We start from the raw sequence: 21,825 nt of genomic DNA on the forward strand, positions 1-21,825 counted from the left end.
CACACACACACACACACACACACACACACACACACACACACACACACACACACACACACACACACACACACACACACACGAGAGCGAGGTATACGAACATGTATATGTGTATATGTATATACGCTAGATGGCGCACTTGGCTTGGTCTCCTAATTGCCCGCGGGCGCGCTGCTTTCTGGGCTCCTCGCCAGGGTTTCTGAGATGTTGCCCTTTGATATTTACGTGAGACCGTTTTTGTTTTTTTGTTTTTCTCGCCGGTGAATGTTGTGCAAGCGGGTCTGAAGACCCGCAGGCAACAGTCATTTCTTTAACTTATACACGCAGAAATAGCAGAACACTAGAAAAACGGATATATTGAGAAGCGTGTATATGATATTATATGTGTATTTATTTTTTATATGAGCGCTGGGCTTCTCATCGCCACAGTGCAAGAGCCCCGCGGTCAGCATGCGGCGCAGTCGCCGTCTGCGTCATTACATCATGCGGCGCAGTCGCCGTCTGCGTCATTACATCATGCGCCGCAGTCGTCGTCTGCGTCATTACTTCCGGTTCCGTGAACTGATGGAGAAGAAAGCAGGCGTTCTCGCGGACATTACCTAGCTAGCTACTGCTCCTCGGATTAGTGAACAATGCTTTTCCCACTGAACGTGGCGAATTTGTGAAATTAGAGGAGAGACGAGAAAAGCCGCCACTTTGATTTTACCCGATTAGATAAATAGACGTTGCCTCACAATTCAAAGATTTAAGTTCAGACAGCTAGGTTAGCTTTTCATATATCGGGGGTTATAAGCTTTACAGGATGTATTTGCTTAGACGAGGGTTGGCTGGTTAGTTGGCTACCTAACTAAATAGCATGCATTTTACTTTGCACAGATGATCTTATCAGGACAGTTCTAAATTTTTATCTGCACATGTAACCGCATCTGATGCACTGATCTGCATATTACCGGGATGGTTAATATACAGATGTGAGGCTCATTTGTTTCTTCGGACCGTCAACATTTTGATTGATTACTGGGATGCAGTAATCTGTTATTTGTATAGAATAGGGGATTGGGTGCGCACTGCTCGCTGGACATGGATGGTGCGGTGGAATCGCGCGAAGAGTGGACCTTGCTTCTTTGGACCGGTTTTGCGGTCCTGGTCCCGGTCTTAATCACACTGTGGTGCAGTTTCCAGCGCCCCAAACGCAAGGTACAACTGAAAGATCTGTTCCGCAAGAGCAAGCACGGATGGCACTACACCGACCTCTTCAACAAGCCCACCTACTGCTGCGTGTGCGCGCAGCCAATCCTGCAGGGCGCCTTCTGCGACTGCTGCGGAGTCTGCGCGGACGAGCAATGCATACCGCGAGCGGACATCACTCTGGCATGCAAGGAAATCATGGCCCCACTCCGAGCAGATGGTAGTTTTAACCACCACTGGGTGCGGGGTAATGTCCCCCTCGCCAGTTATTGCTCCGTCTGCAAGCAGCAGTGTGGGACCCAACCCAAGCTCTGTGACTACAGGTAATGCCGTCACTTTCAGGCAAGGCGTGCCTAAGATTAGTCCTGTGATGTGCTCTGCATAGACACATTAAAGCATAATCTAGAAATAATCTGATACTGAAAGCATGATGAATGAATGTGTAACTCATCTACTCGGAAAGAGCCTGGTGGCTGGATTCTAGAGCAAATCCAGGAACACATGTGGTTCTTTCTAAATGTAGAATACCAGGTGAGCTTTGGCCAGATCAGGAGTCAGAGCGCCTTTGTATCCTCTTATGTTTATGTATAATCCTCCTGCTAACGACCAGATGCTGCTTTATTAGATTGGATTAAACAGATTATAGGACTACTGGGCTCTAGATATCCTGGCGACAGTCTGGCAGGCGCAACCAAATACTCACACCAAACTGTTGTGCTGCACCACAACAAAATCACATTACATTGTTGTCAGATGCTATGGCCCAGGTTATTTGTTTTACTTCTACTGTGCTACCTTTTGATTAAAACTGTTTACCACAGGTTTCATAGGTGAGGACCTGTGTGTGTCTGATCTTTCAACTGCATTATGTACATCTAATAGAAATAATACCCAAGTACAGTAATATCAGTATTTTTGTGATTTAACAGATTAAAACAATTGTATCACTACTTGGGTACGTAATCTGTCCTCAGTGAAATGCAGTCTTATGGTTTACACACAGCGTCACCCCTTATCTTAGACACTTATCACAGTGTGAAAAGTATTTAAAAGTATCGAACCAGTATTTAAGCATCTGGTAACTATTACATACAGGGCTGTGTGTTTATTATTCCTGCTTATGCTGTTATGTGCTAATGTACCTTTCCAGCTAAAATCTGTTCCAGGACCCATACACATGAGAAATATCTCAATACTGCATTAGAATGTTAGAAATGGGTGTTGCATTTGCAATTAGATGTTGTGTGTGTGTGTGTATATATATGCATATGCAGGACCTCAAGAGAATTGAAGTGCAAAATGATTATTGGACAGGCCACCAATAATCCACCAAGAGATTCTGGTAAAATGCAGGTTAGAGTCTAGATATGTAGACATTAAATGAATATATTTCCACCTGGTAAATGAACTGCACTTGTCTTCGCAGGTGTGTGTGGTGTCAGGCCACGGTCCATGACGACTGTAAGATGGCTCTGAGCAGTGAGGGACAGTGTGATATGGGCGAGTTCCATTCTGTCATCATCCCACCCCAGTACCTGCACCAAGTAAACAACCTGAGACGCAGACACCCGGACGAATACTGCAAGGTAGTGCCCTACTGTCACCGCACCCTCACCTGGGGTTTATTTCCAGCACCAGGATGTGGACATGGGGGGAGGTGGGGGGGTTTATTGACTGCTGATCCACAGCCAGTATTAGTCTCAAGACTGAGATGACAAAGGGGTGTGATTTTATCAAGTGCTGACCCAGAACCAGTGCTTACGGCTAGGACTGCACCAGACAAGAAGTGTCCGATCCTAGTTCAGTACTTTGTGATGTATTAATTGCTCCAGGCTCACCGTCTCAGTCTGAGATGCACAACATACAGTTCACAGGCCTGACGTGGCTCGGAAACACTCAATGCAGCCTGCCAAAGAAAATATCAAAAATGTGTATTCTTAAATAAATATGCCAGCCACCACAAATTCAATGGAACAATTTAATGAAAATGTGAAACTGCGCCATCTAGTGATCACATTCAATCATTTTAATCGTTCTCTTACCTACAATTTTGTTTCTGTGTTGTCTGTTGCTAAAAAGTGAGGCAACACAAAACTGAATCACAACAACTATAAACAAGTTCGTCTACATGGTTTCAGAGATAGCCTTTGTCAAAACAAATGAAGAGTAGACAAGTTGATCTTGTAACAAATGTATGGCATTTATGGCATTTAGCTGACACTTTATTCCAGAGTGATTTACAGTTATGAGTACAACCTGAGTAATTGAGGGTTAAGGGTCTTGCTCAGGGGCAGTGACAGCTTGGCAGTGGTGGGACTTGAACTGACAACCTTTCTGATGATGAGTTGAGTACCTTAACCACTGAGGTATCGCTGCCCCGTGGCTAAGAAGCACTTCTCGTGAAGGGTGAACCTGCGTACTGCCCTAGTGACCTGAGTCTGTGTTTGGTGTAGCTTGCAGTAGCATGTGGGAGTGTCTGGAGCCCCCTGCTGGTCTTGGCCAACACACGCAGTGGAAACAACATGGGGGAAGTGCTGCTGGGAGAATTCCGCACCCGTCTCAACCCGGTGCAGGTATCTCTCTGCTTCTATTACCCTAGTGCAGAATATCTCTCTGCTTCCATTACCCCAGTGCAGGTATCTCTCTGCTTCCATTACCCCAGTGCAGGTATCTCTCTGCTTCCATTACCCCAGTGCAGGTATCTCTCTGCTTCCATTACCCCAGTGCAGGTATCTCTCTGCTTCCATTACCCCAGTGCAGGTATCTCTCTGCTTCCATTACCCCAGTGCAGGTATCTCTCTGCTTCCATTACCCCAGTGCAGGTATCGCCCTGCTTCCATTACCCCAGTGCAGGTATCGCTCTGCTTCCATTATCCCAATGCAGGTATCTTTCTCTGTGCCATTATCTCAGTGCAGGTATCTCTCTGCTTCCATTACCCTAGTGCAAGTATCTCTCCTTTCCTTATCCCAGTGCAGGTATCTCTCTCTGTGCCATTACCTCAGTGCAGGTGTCTCTGTCTAGCTGTTGCACAGTGTGGGTTTATAAAAATATTGTTCTAATTATCCAGTCATGTATATCACGTGATCTTTAATTGTTTAATGGCCTATTCTTTTGCTGCTGGTAAAACCTACTGAATGTGTGTCTGTGTGTGTTGCAGGTGTTTGACCTGTCTGACATCACGCCAGCCAAAGCCCTGCAGCTGTGCACTCTGCTGCCCCCTGGTGGCGCGTGTGTATTGGTGTGTGGAGGAGATGGCACGGTCGGCTGGGTACTGGACGCCATTGATGCCATGAAGCTGAAGGTGCTCACACACACATGCTTCATTCTGTTAATCCGCATCTCCACACATCTCGCACACCTGGAACCACGCGTGTCTTTAAGTCCTTAGCTCTCGATTTGCTCTGCCCATCAGGGCTTTTCTTATCTTGATAATCCTTGTTTCACTGGCCGTGGACGTAGCCTTGCTGTCATTTAGAGATGTGACTGACCAGCTCTTCAAATATCTGCTCCTGGTGGATTGTCTTCTGAATGCTCAGCTTGTAAAATGGCTCGTACTTCTCCCGTACTTGTAGTTTTCATTTGTCCCGTGTTCCTCTCTAAATCCGTGGAAAGCCTCGTTTGCTCAGCCCGGCTTCTGCTTAGGACGTTTCATTTATCATGCTTGTTGTTGATGCCTTGTGTCATTTTGCAGTAGGTTTCACAGATGTCATCGACTGTCGGAACCTTACTCGACATGCCGCATGTGCTGCTCATAACAAAACTCTGGTTCTGGATTTTGTCTGCATTTCAGGGATTGTTAGTGAAACTCTAGAGGATACCTACATGAGTTTCTGTGATAATAAACTCCTTACATTTAATTGAAATGCACATATTTCCTCTTCTCTTGAAAAGACAGTGATCAAGAAATCTTAAATACAGAAAACCTTAATTTCTAGATAATGAAAGCTTCTCTAAACCTGTCACTGGATTCCCTGTTATTAGCTCAGTGAATAAATATAATACTGAACATAAATTGTTGTCAGACCAGTTTGCCCCCCTTAAGGAAGCATCTCTGTTAAAAAGTAATCTCCCTGGTAATCGTTTAAGGCGCACGTCAGGCAACCCGACCACAGGAAGTCTGGCCTCACTGTTTGTAAGCACTTATATGGTCATCAGAAGATGAACTACAATAAGTCTTGCAAATCTGCACGGGCATCTTATTTTTCACAGGTAATTCATGATGGTTCGGGCAACCCTAAAAGCTTGTTCAGCACAACTAATCAGTTACTTTTCCTTATTAATGTTTCTTTATGCTGTATTATTGAACAGTAACAAATGTTTGGTTTTTTTCTGATAAATTAAACCTTGTCGATGCTTCTTTTTGTCCTGCTCTTCTTTCTGACCCAGTCGGCACCAGTCCTGTCTGTTGATTGGTCAGTTTTACTTGACGTACTTCAGTAAATGTTTGGCGTTTGTCCGAGCTGATGGCTAACATGAAGCGCACTGTACTTGGCCATCTTCCTTTAATCCCTCAGAAAAATGCCTGACAGCTTTTTGTCTTGTAATCACTGCTCTTTTTAAATCTCTGATTACTGCTATTTCCCCTTAGGATAAATAAAGAAGCATGTCTGTCTGTCTTGTCCTGTGTGAACCGAAAATATCTGCTCTCGTTCCTATTACAAAGAAATCTCTTTTGTTTCTTCGTCTATTTCCAAGCCTTAAAGCCTTGTCACCCTTTGCCCAGCTCTGGTTATTAATGTTAATAACTGTGACTGTTAATATTTTCCACATTTTTTGCATGTGTATAAACAACTAATACGGAAAAATCACCAATTCAGTCATCCAATATCAATGATTCCCACTCACACAAAACCAAGAGTGATCAAGACAAAAATAAAACCAAAAAACCATCAATACTGCTAAATTAAAATGTGTGTATGAGCACCTGTATATGTATACCTGCTGCTAATGTGTCGTGGCATTTAACGTCTGATACGTAGACTTACACAACTTAAAGAATAAAGAGAGAACGCACAAAGAGGAAAAGTACAAATGTGTGAGAGATGTGTATATGGAATTGCCTATGTGTTTGAGAGTGAGATGTGTATTTGTGGTTGATAAGATGGCTGGTATATTTTTGGACATTTCGAGTTGATAAATGGGCCCCAGTCCTGACCATGATGTTGAGTGATGCTGGATATAATATGTTCTGTGAGAAGTTAGACCCACTGTGTTAGAATTGTTTCCAAGCGTTCCAGTTCAGTAGAATTGTTTTCTTTGCAGTAGCGATGGCAATAAGAGTGGTGTATTGACTGGGGATAGTAATTGGAGGTGATCACTGACAGGGAGGTGTTGACTGGGCATGGCAACTGATCTCCTAGTTATTGGTCTCCCCACAAGCAAAGACATGGTGAAGGAAATCTGGTTGTGCTGTAGACAACCTCCCAAACAATCGCCATTCCTAATCTTCCATGTCTGGATAAAGTTCTTGAGTGTATCGTTTTGGCCCAACCTTATGAACATCTGATATGCTATAAATCACTTGAACCACTTTAGTATGGTTTTTGAACTGGCAATAGCACTGTAGCTGCATTAGTGAGGGTTGCGAATGATCATCTCCTGTTGACAGACCCGAGAATTCTTAACATTCTTATTTTGTTGGACTTTACCTGGGCTTTGTTATAGTTTGTCAGTCTCTCCTGTTAGGTTGTATGGAACAATGGCCTGGTATATCTAGAACTGTTCTTACTGAATTTAAATCTTACTCTTCTGGCCATTCGCCACTCACTTTGTTAGGTAGTGATAAATCTTGTACTGTACGAGTCCTCCAAAGTGTGCCTCAAGGATCTTTCAAGTTTTAGGGCATATGATTCTGATATTTGGCTTAAGCTTTCGTGCTTTTTATGCTGTGAGACACCAAATGTATATCAGCATCAGAATTTTCTTCAGCTAAATTCTTCTGAGACTGAGATTCTTTTAATTGGCTTTTATAATTATTATTATTATTATTATTATTATTAACAACAACAACAACAATAATAATAATAAATGTCAGATCTGCCCCACCCCCTCTGATTAGGGTCAAGATCAGTTTATCCCACGTGTCACCATCCTGCCACTGGGTACGGGAAACGACCTGTCTAACTCTCTGGGCTGGGGCTCGGGTTACGCCGGTGAGATACCTGTTGAGCAGTTGATCAGGAACATCATGGAGGCAGAGCTGGTAAAGATGGACAGGTCAGTTTTCTGCTGCTCTTCTCTAAACCAACTGGGGGGCACGGGGGGGGTGGCTTTATAGGTGTAGTAGCTGTAACTCCTCCATTTTTGTTCAACTTTTAATAAATACTGGTTCAATAAATATTGGTTTTGTTTTTTAATCAACCAGGTGGAAAGTTCAAGTTGTCTCCAAAGGAAACTACTTCCGTAAACCAAAGGTCAGTACGCGTGGATACACGCCTCAGCGTGTGTGGTGTTGGTTAGGAGCCAAGGGTGATGGACTGACCAGCTGACTTGGGCTGTTGTCTCAACAGGTTTTGTCCATGAATAATTATTTCTCCGTGGGTCCTGATGCACTGATGGCACTCAACTTCCATGCGCACCGGGAAAAAACACCATCTTTCTTCTCTAGCCGCATCATCAATAAGGTCTGGACATGCAGTGGAATATCATGAATTTTGATTATACATTTTTTATTTGACATTATCACTGCTTTACATTCTTTACGTTATCACTACTTTTGTAGCATTAATATTATCTTAAAGTGTTAAAGTAGGTAACCCATGCATACAGAAACTCACCTTGTGATTCCAGTCCATCCCTGTGTGCTCAGTTCATGAACTGCCACCTTATTATTTTTTCCTCTCTTTACATGTTACTGCTTTCTATCTTGTGTGCTCGTGTCTTGCAGGCGGTGTACTTCTTGTATGGGACCAAAGACTGCCTCGTGCAGGAATGCAAGGACCTGGACAAACGGGTTGAGGTGAAGAGTTTAACGTCATCAACCACCAGTATTTTTCACGTTTCCTACTGTACCCATATATTTTCTTCTTTCTGTGTGTGTGTGTGTGTGTGTGTGTGTGTGTGTGTGTATGCATAGCTGGAACTATCATATGTGGAAGTGGTTTTTTTTTGTATGTGTGTATATATGAGTGTTTGTTTGTTTTTATATCCTTTTAGAACATAATTTTGTTATTGAGGAAAACTAGAGAAAAACAGGGTTAACCTACCATGTCAGGACCAGCCAAATGGTCCTGATAGTAAAGTGCTTTTTACAAAAGCTGCGTTTTAAAAACAATTTTTCAAAAAACTGAAAACAATTTTTTGGTTAAGATATTTGTGTATTTGTGACACACAAATATCATTGTCAGGCTGTAATTCATAGTGCTTGTGCGTGCGTGTATTGCAGCTCGAGCTGGATGGAGAGCAGGTGGCATTGCCCAGTCTGGAGGGAATCATCGTCTGTAACGTTGGCTACTGGGGTGGAGGCTGCAGACTGTGGGAGGGGATGGGGGACGAGCCGTACCCTCCGACACGGCGAGTTCCCTAATGAGGATTAACGAGACGGCAGACTAATGAGCGTTAACCTCCACTGTGAGCATCTTGGGGAATCTTAACAAGTAACGTTTTCCAACAATAATGAGGTGTGTGTGTGTGTGTGTGTGTGTGTGTGTGTGTGTGTGTGTGTGTGTGTGTGTGTGTGTGTGTGTGTGTGTGTGTGTGTGTGTGTGTGTGTGTGTGTGTGTGTCTTTCCAGGCTGGATGATGGTCTACTGGAGGTGGTCGGTGTGTTTGGCTCTTTTCACTGTGCTCAGATTCAGGTCAAGCTCGCCAACCCTGTCAGACTTGGCCAGGCACACACTGTCAGAGTAAGGGAAGTGTGTGTGTGTGTGTGTGAAAGTGACCAATACGGTTTAAAATGTCTGTCACAGTACTGTTTGTCATGTGCTTCTGCCAGTCAATTATATTATGAAACACTAAGGGGACTAACGTAAACAGATGCTGTTTATTTATGTCCGTTCCTTCTTTGACATTGGCTGTTCTCTGCGCTTATCACTGACATCAAAGACATGGCAATGCAGCCTGGAATTCTGGTCAATATGATGGTAATGCAGTATCCAAAAAAAAGATAACGTACAACGGTAACCACAAAATAGTGTGTTAACCATAAAATAGTGTCACAGTGATGTGAGGTACTACAGGATATAATGTCTACTGTTGTACTGCCCAGTCACATTTTTGTTATATAATGATCCACTTTGCACTAGTACTGTGTAATTACCGTGTGCGCATGCATATGTGTGTCTGCAGCTGGTCCTGAAGAGCTCCCGCATGCCAATGCAGGTTGATGGGGAACCCTGGGCCCAAGGCCCCTGCACCATCACCATTACCCACAAAACACAGGCTCTCATGCTGTACCACAGCGCCGAGCAGACCGACGACGAAGAATCCAGTGCCTCGGAGGCTGAGGAGCCCTCGGGTAACCGCGGCAACCATGCCAGCTGTGCCCCCGGCACACTGGCAAAGAGCTCACTGCCTCAGTAAGGCCACTGGGCCACCTGTAACTTCTCTTGCATCCAACCCAGACAACAGAATTCTAGCAAGAGCGAAATGAGCTGCTTCACTGGATGCAGCTGTTGTCTTTACCATTAAAAATGGAATTCTAGAATGCCTTCCCACCTAATCTGTGTTCTGCCTGCATTTCCTCAGCCAGCCGCAAGGGGTCACCTGTGGCGTCAAAAGCTCAAAATCCAGTCCTGGAGAGCCACATAATGGTGGTCCCAGGCCTTGATGCAAACTACAATATCCACTTCGCCCTGGGTTTCTTTCTCTTCTGTAGCCTAATGGTATATAAGGTGTTCTGTGTAAAGTAGGAAGAGTAGATCACAGAGTGTACCTTCAACTGTAGCTTTAACTGTAACTTTAACTGTAATCCTGAAGGTAAAGACCATGCAGTGTGAATGATTATATGCACTGATTCTGCGTGCCAATACTTCACTAGCTCCCAACAAACCTCCCAGCGAGAGTATGTTGAGTTCTGCAGTGAAATAATTGTAACTGTAATTTTGTGATGCCATAGTATCTCTCATATATATATATATATATATATATATATATATATATATATATATATATATATATATATATATATATATATATATAAAGACAAATGGGTTTAAAATGATTTAAAGTTGTACTGTACACATGCCGCTTTTTGAAAGTCCAGCTTAGTATAGTTCTCAAAATTATCTGCTATTATTGTTGACAAAAATAAAACATTTGTCAAACAAGCAAACGCGATCATTTATGATCAAATATTTGGTCACAAAAGTCTTATAAATATATTTTAAATAGCATTTGAAAGCTTGTACTATCATATTTAAAGAAGTAGAATTTTAAACTTTTAAACATCTTTCGGAGACTCTTGAAGCAAGGAGGATTGTAAGCCTTCAAATCACAAAACCAAAAAGGATCTCACTGTGGATCTGCTCTGTGTATTTTCCTTTCTTACTTAATGCACTGTCAAAAGGAGTCATTGTGCCTCTTAAGTTACCTATTATAGTTAAAATTTTACACTGAATATATTTCCCAACATTTCTTCATTTAAATGTCTCATTTTAGCACATATGGTATAGATTCTATAGTCCAACACTTGCCAAATACTGATATTCTAATGTCAATTTTCTTCATGGTGATTATAAAGATGTAATGGCTGGCCATTGTGCATGGAGGAGAATATTCTAGTGTTGGCAGACTGACTGTTTGGGTTTTCTTGCTGCTTGTTGTGAAATGGCTCTGTGAGTTTACTGGTTGTCTGTGTACATAGACTGAGAAGGATTTTCAGAAAATCCCCGTCTTGTAGTGTCTTGGTCAAAAGATATTTATTTCAGTTGTGCACTGTTATTATTTTCACAGTATATTTCTTATTGTTCTGCTTACATTTGGCATTGTACTTGGAGGGTGTTCTATATAACATTAAGCCGTAGAAGCATTAGAGATTTTATAAAATCGGAACACCTATTTGTACAGAGTAATATAACAAAAGAATTTTTATTTTGAGTTCAGAAAGTTTCCCTGTATGACTTGTCTGAAATTTTAAACAGCACCACCATGGACCCAAGTTTTCCAGGCATGAAGCCGTATGTGTATTTGTGCCTAGAGCCTGTCTCTGTTTACTGAGCTCTAAACATGATGGGAATGAATGAATGCATAAATGAATGAATGCATAAATGAATGAATATGACTCATGGAACTTGGAAACTGGCTTATGATTTGGCATTTGAGTAATTTGTTGTGGTTTCTGTATGACAATATCTGCTGTATGAGTAAGACTGACAGTTGTAGACCAAACAAGTTCTGTGTTGTTGCTTTTATTGGCAGAGCTGATTGTCTGCAACCTTGACTTCAGACTCAGAGCTACTGAACAGCCATGTTGATGATTGTTGCATCTGGTTACATTCACGTTTATTATTTATTATAACAGTAAAACTAACACCATTTTGTATATTAATTCACAGATCTGTCTACTGTACAAAAATGATCATAATGTATTTGGTTTTACTGTTATCTGGTGATATTTGATTTTTAATATAAGGAAACAACGTGGTTTTACGAAAGCTTACAGAACTCCACTGAAATATTTTTTATTTTTTTATTTAGAATAACTTAATAAATGTTTTCTTGGTTGGATAAATGCCTAAATAACAAAGTAGGACTTCTGCTGGGCAGCTCCAACGTCCTGCTTTAGTAATCTGGTTAATAGAAATATCACTTGAGGAAAACCCCCCGCATGTTTTAGAGAGCAAATCACTTATGCTTGAGGCAATCATTACTTTGTCTTACATAATTACTGTATTGGATATGACTGATTTATGTTTTTATTTGTTTTGTTTATTTAGACGCAGAAGTGAATGTTGAAACTTGAGTTTAAGTTGCTACATTTTTGGAACTGAACACACAATAAATATTTTTTCACAAGCATAGTACTCTTAATAATAGTACTCAAGCAGTTTGATCACAGATGTTTATGCAGCATTTTTTAATGAACCACCAGAGGGAAAATATCTGCAGGAAGCTTTATTGAAGAAGCACAAATATGTATACACACACCTTACAAGTGCAGTAGCAAAAAGAATAAACTGTCACCAAATTTTGCCCCTTTAGCCGAGTATTATTAAAGTAAATACCAAAATCTTGGCAATGAAAAGTCACAAACACTGCCATGCATCTGAATTTTCTCATTTTCATTGTAGGGTTTTGCCTGTGTGTGTGTGTGTGTGTGTGTGTGTGTATACACTGCGATCACCTGAATTTAGGCTTAGCTGTACTGAAACGCTATTATCATCTTTCCAGCAAAACCATTTTAATTTTTATCACCTGCTCCAGGTTCAAAAAGATGTCTAGCCCTATGTATAATATGGAAACGTGATTACAGACAGCATCGTTCATGCCACGTGCCACAAAGATTTTGGCTGGATGGCTGTAAAGGTCAGATTTCCTTTCTCTCCTGATGTCTGACGGCACTCGCAGCTCAATCAATCATGAATATTTTCAGAATGTTTGCTGAATTCTTTTACACAAGAATTTAACATGCATTTGATAGTTTTTCTTCTTGTGTCAAGGTGTCGGACATACGGGAGAAAATAATCTAGATTCAATACCGTCTTCTACACATCATGACTTTATAGATGATATATAAGGAACTGATCATCAGTAATGCACAAAACACGAACAAGCTTAAAGGTAGCCAAATAAATAACCTGCAGTTCTCGATCATCTTAGATTGAGTTAGGTTTCTGAGCAGTGTCTGTAGAAAGACACTCAGCTCTTTCTGCTGATCTGAGACCAGTTTTCAAGTTTCTCATAATGACTGAGGTCAGAAATTATGTAAACGAACTGGTCCTAGGTCAGCATAAAAAGGCCTGCTCGTGTCTCCTGCCAAGTTGGGCACATCAGAAGCTGTCCTAAACGGAACTATCAGCTGTTTCTGATGTATGCTTTTCACCGCAGTTCTGGGCTCATATGAACTAAAACCAGTTCATTAATACTCATTGCTCAAGACCACCAAAACGAGCTCAAGCCCCTTCGACTGGCTGATATTTGTTCCTCAACGTTGGCGGGACACGCCATGGCTGTTAACAGGTGACGTCTCATGCTTCTTAAGTCTAAAAGAAGGCACGAATCAGTAACATCCCTCTCAGGAGAAAGAGAAGCATCCAAAAACTGACTCTTTAGATGAGTGGATATATATTCACACCCTTTTTACTGTATCAAGTTGTTTGTTTGTTCTCAGAGCAGTAGAATCCCCAGATGCCAGCTTTCAAGTTTAGAAAAACCAAGACTAAAAGCTGTCATATCTGGAGGTGTAAAGTGTGAGGCCATAGAAACACTATGAACCACAGCTCTGATGCCTTTGTGCTCACTGAACAGTTTCAATCCACTTTCAAATCAAAATGCCAGTGGCACTGCGTTCAAGACCACAGGTGACGTCAGTTAGCCTGATCTTAACATCCCCATTGTGTAGATTTCTATAATGGCAGCATTGTTGGAAATCTACATAACACAACAACTGTTTACAGATATAAATACAGGCCCATGTCTGGCCTACGCTGTGACCTCTCAAAAGCAAACTACGTTTAGAGAATTAGCTAGTTTCCTAGCGACCACTGAAACTATCCATTCCTCCTCAATAACGAGAGTAAGCAACAATTAATCACAAAATCTGTATTAAAGCTTTCTGAAGCTCCCGATTAAGGGACTTTCTTGTAACAGTCACGGCCAGAAATGTGTATTTAAAGCAGTTCTAATGGCACATTAAGGCGCCATTAGAAACAGACAACCAAGAACGACACCTCATTTGAACTAGCACACCTCACGGGAACTATCATACTGTAACAAAGCTGTGTCACCTGAACTGCAATAAAGCCAGCCAGAAATGTTGACCCTTCCTCTGTTCAGAGCACTGTGGCTGTGGACCTTGCTCACATTTGCACTGGCAGTAAAACCAGAGTATGGCAAAGGACTTTAGACTTCCACAGTTCACAGTCACTAAATAAAGAGGAGCTGATCAGCAAGGAACTGCAGACAAGCAATTGACAAAAAAAAAGTGTGTGTGTGTGTGTGTGTGTGTATATATATATATATATATATATATATATATGTGTGTGTGTGTGTGTGTGTGTGTGTGTGTGTGTGTGTGTGTGTGTGTGTGACTGTCATTCCAAGTAAATATCTTGAATCAACAGGGCCCCATGTCAGCCAGGAAGGAGCAACATGCATACACTTTTTTTTCCCTACCAAACAGTAGTAAGACACACATTAATATTTTCCATTCATGCATGATTCCATTCATGCATAATTGTTCAAGAATTATTTCCTAACAGATTTTTAATCTTCCCACTACATTTCCCTTTATTACCAAAGACTAACAAAATCAACAAATGTCCAATAACCATGTAGGAATATGGAACCTGTTTGTAATGAAAGAATTATTGTGGTCATCGAGGGGATTGGGTCGTGCAACATTTGATACTCTACTGTATTCATTGCTGTCATGAGTAAATGACCAATATTCAAAACAATATCAATAACAAAAATGGTAGTAATGGCCACAGTTAATTATCCAATTAATTATCACAAGTGGAGATGAGAGTGCAGCTAAAAGAACCACTTTACCAAGGAAGAGAAATACTCTGGCAGCCTTCAGTTCTCATAGTTCAATTATTACAAAATTTGCCATTCAGAATTGATTTTTTTTAGATCTAATATCTATAGCACAGCAACATGGCTGGAGCACTGCTAAAACCACCCAAAATAAAAAAACATGAGATGTTCACATAACTGTAGTTAAGTAGTTATTACTGTGCCTTATAGGGGCATTGGGTGACCACGACAATCACATGATCGATGACAAAGGGTTAAAGACACCTTAATTACTGAGCTTACACAGGGAAATGGAAGACCCACTTGAGAAGATCCAGAATGCGGGGTACACAGCCTGGGAGAAGGGGAACACAAACGTGTGGAAGGGGTATGCCCGGTCGGCCACGATGTAGAAGGTGGCGGAGCCCTCATTGCAGTCGAGGAGCACACCAACACGGCTGGGATTGGGGTTGCTCAGCACCGTCTCGGCGCTGTTGTGCCAGGCCGACAGCTTGACGTTGAACCACTCCACGCACCAGGACTCCGCGTTGCGACCCAGACGGCTGGATGGACCCTTGCGGTCGAGGCTGCCGTAGGCTAGGCCCAGGCCGCAGAAGTTGCAGCTGCTCATCTTCACCTCCCAGTAGTGGCAACCCTGGGAGAAGCCTTTAGAGCACAGCACCTGCGAGCACACGGTGAAGCGGGCCGGGTGGTCCGGGTACATTGACGGCTCGTCCGACACAGACGCCTTGGTGTTGTTCTCTGAGAGGGCCACTCGCTTATGGGCCGTCTTGGGGTCAAACGTGAGGATTGTGGAATCTGGATGAGGAGCACAGACATGGAGACACACAAAAGCACTTTGAGGCAGAAAATATCAATGTTGATTAGAATATTAAATGTGAATGGGGTCACCATTTCACTGCGTGTTGTACTGTGTATGACTATGTATGTGACAAATAAACCAAACTTGAAACTATAGCCACTTACATTTAAGTAGGTCACTTCTTTTAAGTCCAGTAACTGGAACTGATCCCATCTGAACTGGAACTAAGCACATAAAGGCATGTTTCATAAAAATGTTTATTTACCCCCCCCCCCCCCAAAAAAAAAAGACTCACTGAAAGGCCAATCAAAATTGTCATTGATAAGACAATGACTAGTAAAACCAAACTCATCCACCCTCCAGCTCTGCCTGACAACAGAGGAGGGAATCTGCATTTAAAGTTACAGCGCTCCTTATTGGACAATGTCACATTTACTCCTAATTGAATTGTGTCAAATTTACTGGTTCACTCCTAATGACATGACTTCAGATCAGGAAAAGATGAAGTAACTTTTACCTGGGCAAAAGAACTGCATCTTAGTAGTATCAGGACACATTGGAATATGAAGAGCTGTTAAAATGATATATTTCAGTATTTAACCAGATGCATTTTAATGAATGTGAGCCATGGAAAATTTCGTTGTAATCCCACATTGTGGCACAGATATTTTGGACGGCATGGGCCTCAGTGACTGGATTAGTGGGTGAACACATTAATTTACTGCTAACTTTTGGCTAATTGCCCTCCTCCCCCTTAAAATTTGGCAACATTTACCCCAGTGCACTTTTTAACATTCAACTGCACTTTGAACTCTGTTCTTTCTACTGTGTGGTGCATTACACCCTTGGGTGTGCCATGTGCAGGTAGTGATGTACCTAAATCAGGACCAAGGTTATCCATGCTTTTGGAGAATGCAGAATTCATTCCTTGTTGAGGAACCCTCCTGGCTCCTAGAGATTCAAGGTTCAGTAGTAGAGAGAAGCAGAAGTTGATGAATACTATGCATTTTAATTGGAAATACATTTAAAAACTAAAACTACCATTCATTAAAGAATGCTTCTGAATAACTAAGATAAACCAATTGTACTTTTAAAATGTAATGTTTCAGACACGTACGGACTACACAGCAGACTGAGTCAGTTTTTAAACTACAGAAACCTGAATTAACTGGAACTAGTTTGTTCCCCATTGTGACCAGATGTAGCTAAAGGTCTACATGAGCTCAGGTAAAGCAGAAAGCAAACTGAGAAAGAGGCAATGACATACGGTCTCCTTTGGGCTCCTTTTCTTTTGGTTGTGCGTGAGCTTTATGCTCCTTTCTGTCTCCTTTGTTCTCCTTTTTGTCTCCTTTGAAAGATAAGATGTTTACAGAACTTAATATACAGTAAATGGCAAAAATGGGGATTTTACTTTGTCATTTTTTAAATCTTTTTTTTAAAATCTGGCTTTACAAGAAGGTTTGAATGATACAGAATTTGATGATGGAGACATTGATGATTGGTCGGAGTGACTGGGTGTGCCAATGAACATGAAAAATTGTTCCCAATCTCACTTGGGTTAGGTTTCTTTCTGGCGCCACTGGGCACGTCTCTATCCTTTAATCCAGGGCTGGTGGGCCTGATGTCTTCACCTGCTCCAGAATCTGCAAATGTCAGGGATGGATACATGGATGAATATGACCAATGTGACAGATGAATGGATGAACTAATAGAGCAGATTGTTACACGGTTCTGTGGAATTCTTGATTCTAATTGGTCAGGTGAAGTTCAGTGAGTTTTGAACTGCATAAAGAACCTAGGAAACCACTAGTAATGACTGACTTGCAGTATATTATCCCTTACACAACAGGTAAATAATCAAAGAAAAATGTATCTCATTATAACAGGGCATGACGGGGCATGACACTGCACTGTTTTCCTTGAACTGACACACCTAATCACTAAGCCCTGAAAGAGCAGATTGAGGATCCTATCAAACTGCACTCGCCAATTACTGATAAAGGCTGGACAAAGCCTGCAGACTGTGACTCCAACTGTGAAGAGGACATATTAGACTATACTAATGGTCCATTTCCTGTTGTGTCATGCCTTAAAGCACAGACCCAAGTTAAAGGCCCAGACAACTCACCTGCTACTTTCTGGATTTAGCTCAACTTCACTGTCTTTTAGTACATTAATGACAAATATGTACATTGAATTATATTATTTAAAAGTAATCAGAGAATTATTAATTAAAGGTAATTATTAGTAATATGAAAATCTGCCCATCCAGCGGGTTATTGTTACTATTAATATGTTGTGCCCAAGGGCAACGTAACCATGGCCACAGGGATAGTGCCATTAATTTAGACTGGATTGCTTTAGATACAGCAATAAAAATCAATTATTCGTTTGCTTGTTTGTAACTTCTGAAGGTTGTCTTACCATCAGTAGTAACATCTTTTGTAGACTCTGTAAAACATTTGAATATGAGCTCCATCTGTGCAATACAACTGCTGTTAAATTAGAGCATCTTGCCAAACTCTAAGACACAGACACACCTGGTTTGAAGGCAGAGACCCTCATTTCCACTTGCTGTTTCAGTACTTTAGAGATCATGTCCTTCAGGAGAACAATGCTGGAGTGGAATGCTATGACCTGTTTGGAGTCCAGGTTGATCCGAGGAGCATAAGGATCAAAGTTCACCTCAGACGGCATGTGCACAGATGCCTAGAGCAAGCCAAAAAAAAAGTGTGAGATGCAAGCACTGACGTTTCAGTATTGCTTTTCTGACTGTCCACAGCAGTGGTCCCTAACCCTGGTCCTGGTTGGCCCGAGTCCAGCAGAATGTGGTGATTTCCTTGCTCAGACACACCCGCTAAATCTGATAATTAACGAGTCTATTGACGAGTTGAATCATGTTGACTCAGGTGTGTTTGAGCAGGTAAATGTGTCCAACCCTGGTCTGGAGCCGTTATTTCTATTCCTCCCCTGACACTGAGCTAGGCTCCTACCCTCGACCTGCCCCACGCTGCACTGGCCTCAGCTGCCTGGTGCTGACCTGTAAGAAGTCCAGAGAGTGGGACTGGCCCAGCAGGCTGTTGATCTTAGCTGTAGTTGCACTCATCTTCTCAATGTTGTGGTTGAACCTCTTGATGAGCGTGTTGAGTTTGCTCTGGCCAGTCTCCAGGTCTTTCTCCAGAGCGTCCATCGCCTCTTTCTCATCCTTCTGCAGCATGTCCCTGATCTGCTGGTACTCCATCTCCAGGGCACGTTTACGCACCGCCGCTATGTCCTACGGACGTGAGAAGGAGTTAAAGGACGAGACCCAAACCACATGAAAGATGCAGGCACTTCCACATGTGTGAGTGGGTCGGGTCAGGGCAGGAGTCGATAGTCCACTTTTGAAGGTAAGCAAATGCACTGTCACTCCCCTGCCTTTCATTTTCCTTGTGTACACACACTCGCGCGTGCGCGCGCACACACACACACACACACACACACACACACACACACACACACACACACACACACACACACACACACACACACATTGTGATCACAAGTGAAAACCTGGAATGACACCCTGAATCAGAATTGGATTTTCAGTTGTCCAGTTCTGTGTGTTTTGTCTCATTTACTATTTCTACTAGCTTTAATTGAGTTAACATGCTGCTGTGCGTACTAAGGACACAACAGCTGACAGCAGTCTGTCCCATTCTCCAGTATCTCTCTTTCACAATCCTGGTAGAGACTCATTACACGTTTGGATGTGGCATGAACTGGAGGGAATTTTAGACCTCTTCTGAAGAGAAGTCAATGATGGGTTGTTCTATAGTAAAAATCCAGGCAATCAGACAATCTTATACTTATATATACTTATAAGTGTTTAATTGTACACTTATAAAACACGACAGCATTATAAGTGTACCCATTATGTGATCTATGAACGCAGGCAGGTTAGTGTGTTTTCTCTATTGTAGCTGGTATGTTCAGTGCATTCAGAAGTATGTTTTCCATATATAATGTTCCGAATGTTCCTCCCTATACACATACTATGAAGGTCGGATTTAAGAATGTAGCAGAACACAGAAAGACTGGGAAAACTTTGCACATGCCTGCATACATTCTGACCTTGAGCTTGGCTTGCTGCTCCCTCATCTGGGAGATGACAAGTTGATTTTTTTCGATTTTGCTATCGAGAGTGCCCAGCTTGTCCTTCATTTCAGACTGAAACAAAAGAAGGTAAATATATGTAAACAAATAAATAAACAAATAAATAAACAAACACACACACACACATATATATATATATATATATATATATATATATATATATATATATATATATATATATATATATATATATATATATACATATACACACACACACACACACAACTCTCATATATGCAGATGTTAGTTTAAAGTTCCAATCAGAAAGTCCCAAAAAATCATATCATGAAAGCTGTCACAAAGTTCGCATTGTTGATACAACAGGAAAAGTCAGACATGTGCTTGTGCAGTGTCTGAGAAAGCAACACCACCGTGCACTGAAACGTACGTGTTCAGAACTGAACATACAAGAGCACAAACAGAACAGAAACAAAATCTTTATTTTTCTGCCACCATACCTCTTTTTTAACACGCTGCTCTTCTGGACTGGAGAAGCGGCATCCCTTGTGGTTCTGCTGAAGGCAGCTGCTGCAGATGCTCCGATCGTGGTCGCCGCAGTAGAACTCGGTCATCTTCCCGTGGTCAGGACAGAGCATCTCCGACAAGTCAGCGAGCGGCTCGATAAGCTGGTGCGCCCGGAATATGGGATTCTCCTGATGCGGCCTCACGTGCACCACACAAAAATTGGCCATGCACGTCAGGCAGGTGTTAACGGCCGGGGCCTCCATGCACGTGTCGCACATGACTTGCTTCGGTTCCTTCCCCGGCACCTGTCCATCGGCACTGGACTCTAGCGATTTTGATTTGAAGGTCTCCACCACCGCGCTGAGGACCGTGTTTTTCTTAAGCTCGGGTTTGGTGTGATAGTGCGCTCGGCAGTGAGGGCAGAACAGGGACACCGCGTCTTTCCAAGTTTCTTCCAGGCAAACGAGACAGAAACTGTGCCCACAGATTAAACTCACTGGATTGTCGAATGGACACAGGCAGATGCTGCACGTCAGGTCATCCTCCAGGCTGAGCAGAGACATTGCTGCGTCGGCCATGTCGAAGGCGATTATGAGCCGCGAGCTCTTCCTGGTGACGTAGCGATGCTGCACGGAAACGAAACTTAAGAAAGCGAAACTAACCCTGAAACACACACACACACACACACACACACACACACACACAAAGCCGCGAACACACTCCATACACTGCGAAATAGGCAGGGCAGCAGACAGTCCATTTTTGTGATTACTAGCTTTGCACCAATTTAACAAACACTGGGAAGTAGCGCTACTGACTATACGACTCTGTAAACGAAAACTTTGCTAAATTCGGCGCAGTCAAATCCTGCGAATGCAAAATGTGTTGTATTTTGCGAATTTAAGATATTAGAATCAAATTCTTCCCAATGAAATCCTACGAATACAAAACGTTTTGTATTTTGTGAATTTTAAGCCATCAGAATCAAATTTGCTTGTCAACGCAGCTGCCAAAAAACCGAATGACTCACCGACCACAAGCAGTAAAACGCACACACGAAGACCAGATTCAGGCTGTACAACACGCTACACAACACGCCGGGCAGAGCACTCGCCGACCGACCCGGACTGAGCCTCTCCTCGTCCTCCCTGCACACTCCTGCGCGGGGGTGGGAACTGGAACTGGGACCAGTAGGCGCATGGTGACATCTGATTGGTTCTAGTCAGTGTACTCGTTCGTGGGGATGTTTTATTGATTTTTTTTGGTACGTTTTGTTTTTGCTAATGTGAAGCACGTTTAAACATTCATAAGAACATTTGATGTGATTTAGAATAAAGACATCATGATTTTACAAAGGAGACCGAAGACATTCCCACATCATTTTCTGTTTTATCTATGAAATATTTCGTATATTAATCATAGTGTACTAATATAATAGCTGGTATTGTATAGTACTGCCTAAACTATACAATACGATTTTCAGTCTCAGTCATGTGACGCTGATCTAGTCATGTGGCTAACGCCACGGGCGTGCCGCTCGCTCAAACCTGTTGCTTATACGCACTTCTGGGTCTCACATC

At 42.2% G+C, this 21,825-nt stretch overlaps 2 protein-coding genes across 5 annotated transcripts; one reads left to right on the forward strand and one right to left on the reverse strand.

Annotated features, from left to right (window-relative positions):
* Positions 1 to 559: 559 nt before the first annotated feature.
* dgke (diacylglycerol kinase, epsilon) lies at positions 560 to 10,248 on the forward strand. The gene is made up of 11 exons (XM_035526008.1): positions 560 to 1,508; positions 2,612 to 2,771; positions 3,639 to 3,758; positions 4,344 to 4,487; positions 7,245 to 7,402; positions 7,551 to 7,599; positions 7,696 to 7,809; positions 8,073 to 8,144; positions 8,571 to 8,698; positions 8,918 to 9,029; positions 9,472 to 10,248. The coding sequence occupies exons 1-11, from the start codon at positions 1,078 to 1,080 to the stop codon at positions 9,703 to 9,705; spliced, it is 1,722 nt and encodes a 573-aa protein (XP_035381901.1). The 5' UTR covers positions 560 to 1,077; the 3' UTR covers positions 9,706 to 10,248.
* A 1,974-nt stretch (positions 10,249 to 12,222) lies between these two features.
* trim25 (tripartite motif containing 25) lies at positions 12,223 to 21,494 on the reverse strand. Of its 4 annotated transcripts, none has more exons than XM_035524865.1 (12): positions 21,276 to 21,494; positions 20,239 to 20,871; positions 19,739 to 19,834; positions 18,666 to 18,899; positions 18,166 to 18,334; positions 18,050 to 18,076; positions 17,179 to 17,268; positions 16,893 to 16,973; positions 16,502 to 16,576; positions 16,143 to 16,196; positions 15,790 to 15,849; positions 12,223 to 15,621 (listed from the first exon to the last, which is right to left on the reverse strand). In XM_035524865.1, the coding sequence occupies exons 2-12, from the start codon at positions 20,821 to 20,823 to the stop codon at positions 15,089 to 15,091; spliced, it is 2,004 nt and encodes a 667-aa protein (XP_035380758.1). In that variant the 5' UTR covers positions 20,824 to 20,871; positions 21,276 to 21,494; the 3' UTR covers positions 12,223 to 15,088. The 4 variants fall into 4 exon arrangements, with proteins under 4 accessions (XP_035380758.1, XP_035380499.1, XP_026868177.2 ...); XM_035524606.1 differs by having other exon boundaries at positions 20,239 to 20,908; XM_027012376.2 differs by lacking the exon at positions 18,050 to 18,076 and having other exon boundaries at positions 20,239 to 20,908; positions 21,276 to 21,489.
* Positions 21,495 to 21,825: the final 331 nt, after the last annotated feature.

Source organism: Electrophorus electricus, chromosome 1 (assembly GCF_013358815.1).
Source record: "Electrophorus electricus isolate fEleEle1 chromosome 1, fEleEle1.pri, whole genome shotgun sequence".
Lineage (NCBI taxonomy): Eukaryota > Metazoa > Chordata > Actinopteri > Gymnotiformes > Gymnotidae > Electrophorus > Electrophorus electricus.

What these genes read in the sequence shown, in the direction of transcription:
- dgke (XM_035526008.1), top strand. Translation starts at nt 1,078, where the DNA reads ATGGATGGTGCGGTGGAATCGCGCGAAGAGTGGACCTTGCTTCTTTGG. An exon ending in TTGATGCCATGAAGCTGAAG is followed by an intron (nt 4,488 to 7,244) that starts GTGCTCACACAC and finishes CCCTCTGATTAG; the next exon opens with GGTCAAGATCAGTTTATCCC. An exon ending in GAGCCGTACCCTCCGACACG is followed by an intron (nt 8,699 to 8,917) that starts GCGAGTTCCCTA and finishes GTGTCTTTCCAG; the next exon opens with GCTGGATGATGGTCTACTGG.
- trim25 (XM_035524865.1), bottom strand. Translation starts at nt 20,823, where the DNA reads ATGGCCGACGCAGCAATGTCTCTGCTCAGCCTGGAGGATGACCTGACG. An exon ending in CAGAAAGAAACCTAACCCAA is followed by an intron (nt 16,974 to 17,178) that starts GTGAGATTGGGA and finishes TATCTTTCAAAG; the next exon opens with GAGACAAAAAGGAGAACAAA. An exon ending in AAAGGAGCCCAAAGGAGACC is followed by an intron (nt 16,577 to 16,892) that starts GTATGTCATTGC and finishes TTGAATCTCTAG; the next exon opens with GAGCCAGGAGGGTTCCTCAA.